This window comes from Melanotaenia boesemani, chromosome 14 (assembly GCF_017639745.1).
Source record: "Melanotaenia boesemani isolate fMelBoe1 chromosome 14, fMelBoe1.pri, whole genome shotgun sequence".
Taxonomy (NCBI): Eukaryota; Metazoa; Chordata; class Actinopteri; order Atheriniformes; family Melanotaeniidae; genus Melanotaenia; species Melanotaenia boesemani.
In genome coordinates, this window is record NC_055695.1 from 27,578,622 (window position 1) to 27,592,994 (window position 14,373).

Consider the following 14,373-nt stretch of genomic DNA (forward strand, 5'->3'; position numbering starts at 1 on the left):
CTTTTGATATAAAATTAATCTTTTTACCTTGTTTTATTTCTTTCATCACAGTGGCAGGATTCACTTTCCCTTAAACCTACACTGTCCCAAAAGAAAACTATTTCTCAAAACTCAACCACATCTCCCTCGATGCATTGCTTCAAATTCTTAATGATTGGTTGCAGCTCAATTAAACTTCACCGTGCAGGTTTGTGATTGGCCAACTTGTTCTGTCAATCAAACTGGTAAATCTGGACCAATCACCTCTTGATACTTCCTCAAGTAGGCGGGACTAAAGCATTTCCTCAAAGCAGGATTGTTTCCTGGTCGTTGCTAGCAACCTGCTGCCTGTAACTTCGTTTGTCCTCATCTCTCTTATGCACTGACAGTTTCTAATTGTGTTGTTTTCAACATGTGCGCGAGGATGAAGCCGTATCGACACTGAGCGCAGCGTGACCCCCCTCCCTCCTCGGCTCCGCGCTGGCCCGGCTGCATGGTGCTCCGTGTGTCTCTGCCTGCTCTCTGACGCCTGGGGTTGCAGTCTGGCCTCCAGCCGTGTCTGCGAATTAACTAATTTCTTAGCGTCGCCTTGCTCTGTTTATTTTATGAAGATGGCTGCAAGGGGGACACTGTAAACTAAATGACTGTCAGAAACATCGCCTCCATTTGTAATATGGTGAGTATCTCTCTGCTTATCCGCCTTGCAATTGATTTGCCTGCAGCCACTGTGTTGAACAAGGTGTGATGATGTTCGCGGTTGAGTCGCCTCCCACCTGCACCCAGACTCCACATGATGGGGATGCACAATGAGCCCAGTGGTGATCACTTCCCAGTTTAACAGTCTTTGTGCTCAGACAGGCCCGTCAGATTAGTGTGTTATGCTGTTCCTCCCCATCAGCTTTCACATCGCATTGCAACCCAGCGAGAGGACACAATGGACAATTTGTATAGCTGTCACCTGTGATTGACAGGGGGCCGAAGCAGCAGCATTACCCGTGACAGATTGTCCTGGTTGCATAATGCAGTGCTGCTGCAGAGAGCAGGAATCTGCACTAATCTGTGTTTACGTTGTGTTCAGGGGCAGTGAAGAGTGGGAAAGAACAGACTTAATGCCAGTGGCCCTTGCTTTATTTAGAATCTGATGTCCAAAGCCTGCTTTACTGCACTGTGGCTTTGTGCTGTATCCCTGCATGACGTTATATGTGATGCATTTTTCATCTATTTTGTGAAAATGAAGCCTTTCAAACAAATGTCAGTTTAACTGTTGCTTGATACTGTCTCATATCTAAAAAGACAAATCTGTGACAGCTATTGCTTTATCGTATGGAAAGTGCCTTCAGTTGGCTGCATGGCATGCTGTCTTGTTTAAAATACAAACAATAACATGAACATATTTCAGCACAAGATTGAAGCTAAGTAGAAATCCACCTTTCTGCCAGTACAATGTATTCAGCTTATGATATATAAATGACTGCTAGGCAGGAGATTTGTATGCCAGTTGTCACAACTGCACCCTAATTCACTTTTACGATGATGCAAATAACTTCTGCATCATTTTAATGCATTGTATCTTCAGTAATTGATGTTTTCAGTCACACATGACCTCTACTGTACAAAAGTCTTGACACAGTATGTATGCTCGGAAAAATCTAAATATATTTTTTGCACCTAATTCACACTTTTTTGACAATATGGAAAGAAACAAGGGTGGTTCAGAATTGAGCATATGCACTCAAAACACATCAGGATGTGATATTTCAGATTGTCCTTTGAGTATCCTGGGCTGCATAAGGACACATTGTTTCATTAGTTTGAACCCTAATGTGTCCTGGGCAACACTGTTAGTGCCCACTCAGCTAACATGCCTCATTCCTACTGGTGGGAAACCACATCATGTATAGTTTTGATGATAATTATGGCTAATGGGTTGGTCCCTGCACAAAGCAGGAGGGTGCAAGTTTGCAAGACAGGATCCATGTGGGATTTTGGTCCTCTGACAGAGAGAGATGATGTGCATGTTTGCATACAGAGATGCATTTTTATGCTAGACACCAACTTTGAGCAGTCTACTTGTGCATGGACTGGGCAAAAAGAGTAAAAGTAAAAGAGAAAAGTGGGTAAAAGAGAAATGACTGAACTTACAAGAGTTTAAGGGTTTTTTCCCTTCTTTTATTTAAAAAACATAATTAGGGAATCACTTTTTATGCAATATATTGTTTGGGACTTGCCACCACATCCAACCAAAATTGCTTTCTGCATGCAAAGATCACAATGCAAAGCAAATGTTACAGCAAAGGTGTGAGAATAATGCCACCACTTGCTGCTGATATTGAGGCTAAATGCTGAAATGTGGCATCAGGAGTCAGTCAGGAGTTGCATGGATCTTCCATCCATCCCATTATAAAGGTTATGTCTAGATTTGGATCAGATATCAGGTTCATTTCAGTGATGATTTCCCTGAATCTGCAGTAGTTATTAAGCTATCTGCAGTATCTCAGACCAGAAGCAGTTGATCAGACAAAAGGGTATTCAGACTGTGCTGTGACAGACAGAAATGACAGCCATTAAAAAGTCAAAGTCTTCCCCTATCTAAATTGTCCCCTGTGTTCGCTCAACAAAGCAGTGGTTCATTTTGGAAAAGCTTTGAGCTCAGACAAGTGAGAAGCCCCTGACAAGAGATAAGTGCTCTGTCTCAGCAATCAGGAGCTAAACACTCCTGACTTTTGACATGGCTCTACCTCTTTAGACGGTGTCCATTTCCTGTATTGACAGGATGTGTTTTGTACATCCTTTGGGAAACTGAGCCTTTTGAAATTTGGCAAAGAGAAGCATTTTTATGTCAGATACACTGTTAGAAAAGGGGCTCATCTCACTGCTGCAGCTTTAAAGCCTCAACAGGTGCTTGTTGACTGCATGAAGGTGCTTAAATCAAACTTCGCTCCAACAGAAATAACTGAAGTGCCACACAAGGTGCAGCAATGATCTTGACAGCATTTCTCATGTTTTGTTCTCTCAGGGCACCAATGCCTCTGCTCTGGAGAAAGACATCGGCCCGGAGCAATTCCCAATCAATGAACACTACTTTGGATTGGTCAATGTGAGTAGCACTAAATCCTCTCGTTCATAAACAGCAGTCATGGCCAAACAACTATGGTATCATTTTCAAAACAAAGAGCCACGGGACAGAGGTGAGTCATGTCTGCTTCTGGAAAGCTGGTAATGAAGGCAACACTGCTGTTTGTGAGTCAAGGGATGTTCTACTTTTTTAATTTTCTTTTTTTAATGAGGCATAAATACACACATCTCCCCACAATATGAGTCCCAAATGGATCAAAACAAGAAAACTCTTGATATTTTCCCAGATATTCTGTTTTAGCTCTTATTTTTAATAGTTTCTCTTTATTTGTCCCAATCTTTGTTTGTGTGTCGCTTCCTACCCCAGTTTGGAAACACATGTTACTGCAACTCAGTGCTGCAGGCTCTCTACTTCTGCCGGCCTTTCCGGGAGAACGTCCTGGCTTACAAAGCCCAGCAGAAGAAGAAGGAGAACCTGCTCACATGCCTGGCTGACCTGTTTCACTCCATCGCCACACAGAAGAAGAAAGTGGGCGTCATCCCGCCCAAGAAGTTCATCTCCCGGCTTCGGAAGGAGAACGGTAAGAGGGCGCAATCTGATTATAGGAAATGGCAATGAATTAGACAGACAAGCACTGAAACATACTTTGGGTTACTAGTTGCAAGATCTTGCTGCAGCTGTTAGTAAATTTAGTCATTTGCATTGTTGCTCGCAAGCAAGCTGAGATTTGCAGGTTTGTTTTGTGTGTTGAGAGCATCATTGACTCTGATGCGGTGAATGCTTGAGGTGAAGGGCAGGTGCATGTTGGTGGTAAGGTCACTCAGAGTGGGGCTGACAGAAGGGCTGACTGTTCTCTGCTGTCCATATTGAGGAAGCTCTTTATGCGAATGAACAATGCCATCTCTGTTGGGAGCCAGCTTTGGTCAGCTGCCTCATCTCTGAACCTTTTTTTTCCCTTCCCTCTCTTTTTCTTTCTGTCTTCTGCTCCCCACCACCACCAGTTCTCATTTTCCATCTTTCACATACAGATCTGTCAAAACAAAAGTTGTTTACACTGTCAGTTCTCTGGCTATTATAGGAAATGCTGTCTGAATTTATGTGGGCATTATTAAAGTAGCATGCAAAAATAAATGTACAGTATATGACCTGCTTTTATGCAAATATTTATCTTAAAAGTCTGGATTTAACAAACCTGCAACCTGGAATGACCAGATAAATAGATTTTTCTGTAACATCTCATATTTTTTCTCAATTTCCTAGCAGCATTAAGGGCTAATGAACAGTTAAATTACATTGGATGTAACCTGATGAGCTTCACAACCAGTTGAAGCAGTGAAACGTGATGTAACAATGGAGGGTTTCCATAAAGGCAATCCTCTCTGCAGCCTTATTGTATTAAAACCATAAGACAAATGGCTGAAATGAAACGTGAGCTTTCTGTGTCATTTCATCCCTGGGCTTATACACCTGGAGTCTACCACTAATGGAGCTTTTTGGTAAATAAAAGGACGCTGGCCAATATGAGACATGCATCCCAAAGATCACCTGAGAGAAATTCCCCCATTCTGAGTGGACCAGTTAGATCCCAGACCTGAGGAGGAGGACTAGTTTGAAAATCTCCCAGGAGACTGTGCATGTCTGCACATGTGACAGATAAAAATCAGATCACATATGTCCATTTAATGCAGATAAAAAGATAGCATCCAGTGTTAACAGACTTTTATATACAGTGTAGCCATTAACCTGATGTGCTATGTTTAATTTATGTCAGACGTCAGTACTCGTAGCTGGGAATGACATCACACCCAAGGTGATGATGATGTTACAGACAGAAAATCAGCAGGACTTGCTTATTGTTGCTCACTGACTGGACCAGCTGTTATTGGCTATGTAAGCTTATTTTTGGTAAACAAACGGTGCAGCGATTCGTTCACAGCCAGACCGTACTGAGTCTGACTTATTTCATGAGAAACCTGACAGGGTATTAAAACCAACTGCAGCTATCGCCACCTTTGCATGGATCGGCCATGTTGGATTTTGAAGTTAAGCTTGAGGGTGAACTATTTATTCTATTTAGTCAGAAACAGGACTTCTTATAAATGTTTTTTTTCCACTTGGGACTTGTAGATTCCTATTTGGGACTCTTAGTTTGAAATTAAGATAGATGGACCTGGTTTAGCTTGGTTCTGTCTGACAATAAATAATACAGTAACTTTACAGTGCTTGCATTTAATTTCTGAAAAGAAGTTAATATTTTCTCTTATTTTGTTGTAACTATAAGCCAACTGGCTTTTCTCCCTCAGTTCCCAGTCCCTGTGGCGGCTGGCTGTAGTTTTATATTTACTGGACATGTGAAAGTTTTTTTTTTTTTTTTTTTTTGTTTTGTTTTTTTGCCCTATCAAATGATTTCCACAACACTCCCAATACACAGCTGTTCATGGTATTTAACTCTCTTCTATCTCCACCACCTGCTCAGCCAACCAGTGTGTTGACTGCAGAAATGTTTGCTTCCTGCTTCACTGAAAAGGTTGCTACCATCAGTAACCAATTCACTGAGCCTGACCAACTCAGCCCGACCCAAGACAGGATCTTGGGGCCTCACTCTACTCTTTACGCTCTCTAAATAGGACAAAGTTTTTAAATTTCTAGTCAACTCAAAACCCACGTCCTGTCCTCTTGATCCTGTTCCTACCGACATCCTGCAGACCATTCTACCTACAATCAAATCTGCAGTAACCCATATTATCAACTCCTCTCTTAAATCCGGTGTCTTTCCCTCAAGCAAGCTCGGGTTACCCCGCTGCTGAAGAAACCCACACCCAACCCAGCCCAGGTTGGAAACCACCGGCTGCTTCCATTCATGTCTAAACTACTAGAGCATGCTGTCTTCAGTCAGGTCTCTGAGTTTCTCCATGACAACAACCTGTTTGATCCATATCAATCTGGCTATAGGCAAAGCTGCTCTATTGAAACTGCTCTCCTGTCAGTTACTGATTCCCTACGGCTTGCCAGATACGCTGGTCAATCCTCAATCCTTATACTGCTGGACCTGTCTGCTGCCTTTGACAAGGTCAACCATCAGATCCTCCTCTACACACTCTTGGAGCTTGGCATCTCAGGATCTGTCCTCTTGTGGTGTCCTACCTCACAGGAAGATCCTTCAGAGTATCCTGGCGAGGGGAAATGGCCAGCTCACATGGGCTGACAACAGGGGTCCCTCAGGACTCTGTGCTTGGCCCTTATCTCTTTTCCCTATACACCTCCTCACTCAGTGCAGTCATTAGCTCTCATGGCTTCTCCTACCACTGCAGACAACACTCAGCTTTTCCTTTCCTGCCCACCTGATGACACAACCGTCTCAGTGCGAATATCAGCATGCCTTGCTAATATCTCCACATGGATGAAGGATCGCCACCTTCAGCTAAATCTATCCAAGACCGAGCTTATTGTCTGTCCAGCCAATCCTTCCTTACCTCCACACATAAGCGTGCATTTCAGCTCTATGACTCTAGTGTCTACGTCTTCTACCAGGAATCATGGTGTCATGGTAGACAACCAGCTGATCTTTATGGACCATGTTGCATTGTTTGCCTGGTCTTGCCAATTTGCTCTGTACAACATCAGGAGGATCAGACCCTATCTGACTGAACACACGGCACAGCTCCTGGTCCAGGCTCTGGTCATTTTACGAATTGACTGCTGCAACTCCTTACTGGCTGGCCTGCCTGCATGCTCAGTTAAACCTCTGCAGATGATCCAGAATGCAGCCACACATCTGGTCTTCAACCAGCCCAAATAAGCTCATGTCACTCTGCTGCTAATTGCTCTTCGCTGGCTTCCAGTTACAGTGCTCATCAAATTCAAAGCTATGCTTCCTGCTTCCAAAACAATAAGCCAAACTGCTTCTGTCTATCTCCACTCCTTAATTCAGAGCTACACTCCCTCTCTAAAGTTATGCTCTGCCCGCGAAAGACACCTAGTGCTCCCACCACAACATGGTGCAAAATCAGTAGCTAAACTCTTTTCCTCCGTTGTTTCTCGGTGGTAGAACTATCTACCAAACTCTGTCCGATCCGCAGAGTCCTTATCCACTTTTAAGAACAAGCTAAAGACTCAGTTGTTTAAGGAGCATTTCCACACTCTTCTACTCATCAAAATGAGTTAAAGATTTGTCCAACTCTTTGGCACAACTCAGCCCTGAAGAAGCTGCGTGCACTTACGCCCAAGATGATTTTGTGTGATGAACTTGTGATCTCGTAATTAAAGAAATGACTATTGTAGGGAGGGGAAAAAAACGTACTGCCTCAAGCACTATACGACAGTACCTGTGTCCTACTGGACTCACAGCAGTCTGACTACCACTTAACTATGATGTCCCCTGCTTGATTTCTCGCTTGTGTTCTTACTCCCAGATCTAAGTCGCTTTGTAGAAAAGCATCTGCTAAATTTCTGTAGAATAGAATAGAACAGCTGTACTTCTATGTGAGTTCTCTTCATTTTCTTCATCTCCAGATCTGTTTGACAACTACATGCAACAGGACGCCCACGAATTTCTCAACTACCTGCTGAACACGGTGGCCGATATCCTGCAAGAGGAGAAGAAGCAGGAAAAGCAGAACGGCCGTCTCAAGAACAACGGCACCGCTGTCACCGCTGAGAGCGAGATTGAGAACAAGGCAGAGCCCACATGGGTTCACGACATCTTCCAAGGCACACTGACCAATGAGACGCGCTGCCTCAACTGTGAAACGGTGTGTGATGCTAAGCTGGGTTGGATTTTATGTGTGTGTTTGAAGTTATTTAGACTATTGTTTTTTCTTTTTTTTTTTTTTTGTGATTGTTTGTTTAGTCTGTCCCTGTCAGCCTAAATGAGAGACCTCTCCTGAATCTAAAAAAAGGAGGACTATAGAGAGAGAGAAAGAAAAAGAAGAAAAGTCCAGTGAGACAGCAGGGGCCAGCTCTAACCACCCAGCGTACGTCAGGGCTGCTGCAGCCTTTGTCCTCGCACTCCTAATGACGGGGAGTGGGACGGGTTGCCCTGAACAACCCCTGTAAACATCAAAGACGCTGCAGTGTGCAAAGACAAAAGCTTCTCTGTTAAATAAGCATTTCAAAGACTGGCGGAGTGGGTTTACACACATAAGCGTAGGTGTGGGCGGGTGGATGTTCCCGCAGCGTAGCGGGCTTCTCCTCACTGACTCAAAGAAAATGACATCTGGGTGTCTTACAGGTAAGCAGCAAAGATGAGGACTTCCTGGATCTTTCTGTGGATGTGGAGCAGAACACATCAATAACACACTGTCTCAGGTAGTTTTAGCTCATTATAGATTGAGTCACAGCCAAAGAGGCTGATGTATTCCCTTTGTTCTGAGCAAGAGTATACAACTGAGCCTCCTGTGGCATCTTCTTTCCTCCAGGGACTTCAGTAACACAGAGACTTTGTGCAGTGAATACAAATACTACTGTGAAACATGCTGCAGCAAGCAAGAAGCACAGAAACGGTCAGTGAACAGCAGAATTTCATCCCAGCTGGGATGTTTGTGACACTTTTCTAAGCTTGCTTGCTTCTCCGCAGGATGCGCGTGAAGAAGCTTCCTATGATCCTGGCGCTCCACCTCAAGAGGTTTAAGTACATGGAGCAGCTGCATCGCTACACCAAGCTATCCTACCGGGTGGTTTTCCCCCTCGAACTGCGCCTGTTTAACACGTCTGGGGATGCAGTCAACCTGGATCGCATGTACGACTTGGTGGCGGTGGTGGTCCACTGTGGAAGGTAGAGTATTCTGCTTAACAGCTCACACTTCTATTCTTCTTGATTCTAGGGATGGGAATCATCCGACACTTAACTATTCAATCACAATTCAAATGGCTGTGATGCGATTATGTATTAAATAGTGAAGAATTTTTGTTCATCTGTTGGTTAATGCAGGAAAACTTCTGTCACCACATCCGATATAACATGGCGCTGCATCACATTGTAGCTGTCATAAGTTGATCATATTTCTGTCAGCACTTTTACCGTGTTCTTCTACATCTGACCGAGCTGCATTTCTCTCATCTAGAGCTGTTTATCTTCCTACTCGAGCAGTTGTTTTGGTTGTGTTTACCCACAATGACCTTTGCGTTGTATTCTGCTTCCTGTATTTGGTTCACTTGAAGCAAACTGAGATCTATGTTTGTAGGTGGACCAGAGTTCCATTCTTAAATCTACATCTGAGTTAGTTTGCGCATTCACACCTCCCAAATGAACCGGCCTTTCCGAGCAAACAAAGTGGGATTTGAATTGGAAGGACGGGTGTGAACCCATATAAGCTGAGGTACTTCCACACTAGCATTTAATACCTTAAAATCCCGCAGTTTTCCCCTAAAACAGGTTTGTGTGGATAAAAATTATGGGCCAACTACTTTTACTGGACCTTTGCTGATGTAACAGAAGCGTTTTGGTTGCAGTATCATCTGTTACTGAAGTACAGTATGGATTCAAAGATACATTGTGTTGGCGACTGGTCAAAAATAAGTGTTTACTGAATGTAGAATTACGATTGTAGCTTGGAATGGTATACATCATTCACATCTCAAGAGTCTCAGCTGTCCAGTGGTGAATACCATGTGGATGCATGCGATGCATCTAAAAGATGACTTTCCCCCACCCTGATTTAACTAGAAATGGAAAGTTAATTCTCTAAAACTTCTCTGTCTGTTGAGTTCAGTCCCATTACTCCTCACTTTATACTATTAAAAGTGCAGTTTGCTGTGTTTGAAATTATACTTTTCTTATGTTTAGGTGTAACACACAAACCTCTACCAGCAGCTGGTTAGCCTAATATAACACAAATAGCGTATCATGTTTGGTGCTAACGTGCACCCAGGATCACAGTTGAACAGCTCCATGTACCTGACAGTACAGCACTTCCCTGTTTGCATCCTGACAAACCACCTGTGATCCAACCTCAGTTGGCGTCCTCTTTTTGTGTCACCTCCTTTCTTCCCTTGTAACCAACCTTGTTCTTTCCACCATCCAGCCACCACCACATGTTTTTTTTCTTCTACATGTGGCTTTGTGTAATTTCATTCCTCATTCAGCTTCACTTTGTACAAGTAGTAGCTTATAAGAAACATCACACACACTAAAGTAAGCACACACTCAGTGGATGTATTATCATGGGTCAGTGTTTATGGTAAATGTAATGATGGCACCTCCAGGATAAATAATCACAATAATCCACTTCATTCATCACCTGCCAAACTGGTGAATAAGTCTTCATTAATACTGGCCAAAATGAATTTGGTGGGTTTTAATTTAGTGTCCTGTCTGCATCACACAGCCACTTGTCAACAGAGCAGCATCAACATGACATCAGCTGATGTTTCTCTAAAATCACAAATATAAACAGTGACCCGAACTACATCATTATTCAGACATTAACATGCTTCATATGTTTTTTTGAGTCAAACTTATAGTAAAATTATAAATAAAAATGTAAATAAATGTTTCCTCAAAATGTGGCCCCACTGATCGGATCTGAATGCATCCTCAGGTTGTTCTTGGTGCAACACTGTTTACTGATGATCGGATCACCCAAGATGCACGCAAACAAGCTCAAAGATGAGCTCAGACTCACTTTTAAGATTGTTTAATTTCCTGATTCTTATCAAGGAGTTGCTGCATTTTTGCTCAGAACTGCAAAAATAATGTAACTATGTTTTTAGTGCCTAATGCGATCCTTATTTCCCAGACCAAAAGTACCGTCTGCCGTGAGGTCAGTAGTTGTATTTATGTAAACTAGATTCTGCATTTCTTTTGACAGGAAGCATAGAGCATGGGTGTTCTCTTGATTTGTACAATAGAGCCATTGTTTGTCTCTTGTTTTCCCCAGTGGTCCAAACAGAGGTCATTACATCACCATCGTGAAGAGTCATGGTTTCTGGCTGCTGTTTGATGATGACATTGTGGAGGTGGGTCACTCAGCCCGCTGTGGTTTTTTGACTCATCTGTTTGTACATCCTTTACTTCCACTAATATCAGTAAACCTAATCTGACCTCTGTTGTGCAGAAAATCGACGCCCAGGCCATCGAGGAGTTTTACGGGCTTACCTCAGACATTTCCAAGAACTCTGAGTCGGGATACATCCTCTTCTACCAGTCCAGGGAGTGATGTGGGAGAAGACTGAAAAGGGAAAATTATAGTTTTTTTTTTTTTTTACTTTTTAACAAAACAAACTCGGACTCCTTCCATCTCAACCCTGTCCTGTGCCCCCCACCCCCCTCCGGCCGTCTCTCTGACGTATGTGCCAATCCTTTGAACGTCTGGCTTTTATCTGTGCTTCATCTCTCTTTCTTTTCCTGTGTAATTTGACTCCTGTCTTTTAGTCACCTGCATCTGGACTGCACTTTAAAACAAAATCAAAAATGCTCAACAGCATGATGGAAACAAAAAAAAGGGGGCGGGTTCAAGCAGGAGCTTGACGTTGCTGCTGGGAGAAGCCCACAGAGGTGATTCTCTGCCAGGAACAGGATAAGCTCAACGGTCTGGTGCACATCCAGGCAGTTGTCACCATTTTTACTATATCATTTATATGTTATAAGGTCTACTTCCATGATGTGCCACCCAGTCATAATTCCATTCATTAGGGCTATTTCCCCCCCATTAATCTCTAGTTTTTTGGTGTGTTTATGTCCCTGATGGATGTATGAGATTATGGAGACAAACACTGTATAATATGCAGGCGAGACATTTCATACATTTTTAAAGGGTTTGAAGCAATATCTGAACTTTTAATTAAAGATAACTCACACTAGGAACTACCTAAACTGTAAAACCTTAGTTTGACCAGATAGAATCAGAAATTTTAACACTATCCAACTGAGTGCAAAGTCTTTAACACTACACATGAGAAGTCTTGTCTAAAAGATCGCTTAAATCAGCTGAATCTTTATATTTTTATTCAAATGAAAAACCCCTATTTATTAATCTAAACATATTTATTACAGTTATTTTTTGACGCTGACTGACCGATAATGAAGGTGTGTGTAAAACGCTGTCTAAGCTCCCATTATGAAGGACATGGTGTATGAAATACACGGTTTAAAAGGTCACGCAAATCACTTTGTTCGGTTTTATAGTATGCATGTTAAATGAAAGGATAAGAGATTTATATGTTGCAGGAAGTAAACATCCTACAAGTGAGTAAAAATGTGGCGATATGCTGTGAAGTTGTCCAGTGTGAAATTTCTTTGTTGGATTACCAGATGTTAATTTAATTGTCAGTAGCAGCTGGTCCTCTCAGTGATGTGTGGCTGTGGTCTCACAGTTTAACCCCATCTTCAACACATACCTTCTCACTGTTATACAATTTGATTTATTAGGATGTGATTTATGAAATGATAATGTTTAGGAATAGTTAAAATGGCATATTACACCGTATCACTGAAAACTACGGCAAAAAGCGGTGTGAAAAACCAAGTCTAACCTACGATTCAGTAGCTTGTAGAGCCTCATTTAGCTGCTATAACTGGAGTTAATTGTTTTCTGTAAAACCTTATCAATCTTTCTCAGCACTGTGGAGGAATTTTGGCCCACTCCTCTTTACAACGTTGATTTAGTTCTTTGATGATTGCAGCTTTCCTGAGGTCCCACCATAATATTCCAATCAGGTTGAGGTCTGGACTTTGAGTCACTTCAACACCATAATTTTTTTTTCTTTTTCAGTCATTCTGTTGTAGATTTGCTGCTATTTTTGGGAAAACATTTCTGTTTTATTATCAAGTTTCAGCCTAATTTTAGCTGTTGGACAAATTGCTTTACATTTGACTCTACATTTGATTTCCAGAGGAGTTTATGTCAGTGCAGGTTCTGTGGCTGCAAAACAAGCTCAAATCATCCTCCATTCACCTCTGAGCTCAACAGTCGGTATCAGGTGTTTGTGCTGATATGTTTGGTTTTCACCGAACACGCTGCTGTGCATTGCCAAACGTCTCATATAGTAGGGGTGGGCTTAGTTTTTCACACCAACGTTGTATTTACCACATTTTAAGACTCGAGACGGAAGAAATGATTGTTTATGTCCTAATATGTAAAACCTGAAAGAGGTTTTAGTTGTTTTTTTTTTCCCTGTGATTTTTAACTTTTTTTCAACCATACATAATTTTGTATTTTTATTAATTAATTTGTTTTCTGTTCCCACATTGAACAACAGCTTAGTATTTTTCTTTGATGTAAAGTGTGTGATATGAAGCCCATTTAATCTATGAAATCCCACAAAGTTAAAACTCAAGCATCCTTGTTAATACAATATCTTTGTACTGTATGTCTCCTCCTGGCCCACAGGGGTTTTTTTGCTTGTGTTTTTGTTTTTTTTTTGTTTTGTTTTTTGGCTTTTCCCTGTAGAATAGCTCAACATCAAACGTGTTTTTAATGTGAGTGACGATCCTGTTTGCTGCACATCAGAGAAAATTACCATTTCAAACACATCTCATTGTAAAAAAAAAAAAAGGTAGGAGTAGGATTATTTGTTGGGTTAGCGCGCGTGTGTGTGTGTGTGTACACACAAGAGGCAACACTGAAAATGAATTGGGAAACTTGGGGTGTTGAATGCACTTGTTTTGTTGTCTGTGAATGGAAGAACTTTCTGGGGAAATGTGCCAAACTGGATCCAGTACTGATCAGTAACAGTCTTTTCACAGATTATTTTCTTTGTAAAGATAAAACTGTACATATATATTATGTAGAGGGGAAAACAAAACTGGAAATAGGAAAATATTTTTTTAAAGTGAAGATCTTAATGTAAAGACTCACATGTCAAAGATTTCAGCTAAACGCTGACATCTCTGAAGAAATACTGTGCTGTCTTACAATCATAACTACATAATCAGAGCAATGCGCAGACACCACCATCTGTCACGTCTTTTTTTTTTTTTTTTTTTTTTCCTTCCTCACCTGCGCCAGATAAGGAAACGGTAACAGAAGCATAGAGAGAAATGGGAGAAGGAAGAGACTCAACTGCACTGATCTTCCATTAAAAAATTATGCAATCGCCCTCACTGAGATGCTCAGTGGTTGCACTTGCTCCTGTGTTTCTAGCTGTGATGGTGTCCTACCAGAGGGGAGCTCAGGTGCAGAAAGTCCTGCAGCAGGTGGGACCTGACCGAGTCTCTGTGAGGGAAAGAGGAGACGGATAGGGGTCTCCGATTGGCGGTTAACTGCAAGTGCACTTTATTAGTGATGAGCTTCAATGCTTTAACATGACGAACCACAGCCTAACACACTCATGTTAAATTTTTTTTTTTTTTTCTGTTCAATAAAATGACTATCAACTGA

General features: G+C 41.9%; 1 protein-coding gene across 1 annotated transcript; it reads left to right on the forward strand.

The window, feature by feature from the left end:
* The first annotated feature begins 282 nt into the window (after nt 1-282).
* Nucleotides 283-14,373, forward strand: usp46 (ubiquitin specific peptidase 46). Its single transcript, XM_042006706.1, has 9 exons — nt 283-655; nt 2,996-3,076; nt 3,422-3,635; nt 7,568-7,806; nt 8,286-8,362; nt 8,473-8,556; nt 8,631-8,828; nt 10,933-11,011; nt 11,110-14,373. The coding sequence occupies exons 1-9, from the start codon at nt 620-622 to the stop codon at nt 11,209-11,211; spliced, it is 1,110 nt and encodes a 369-aa protein (XP_041862640.1). The 5' UTR covers nt 283-619; the 3' UTR covers nt 11,212-14,373.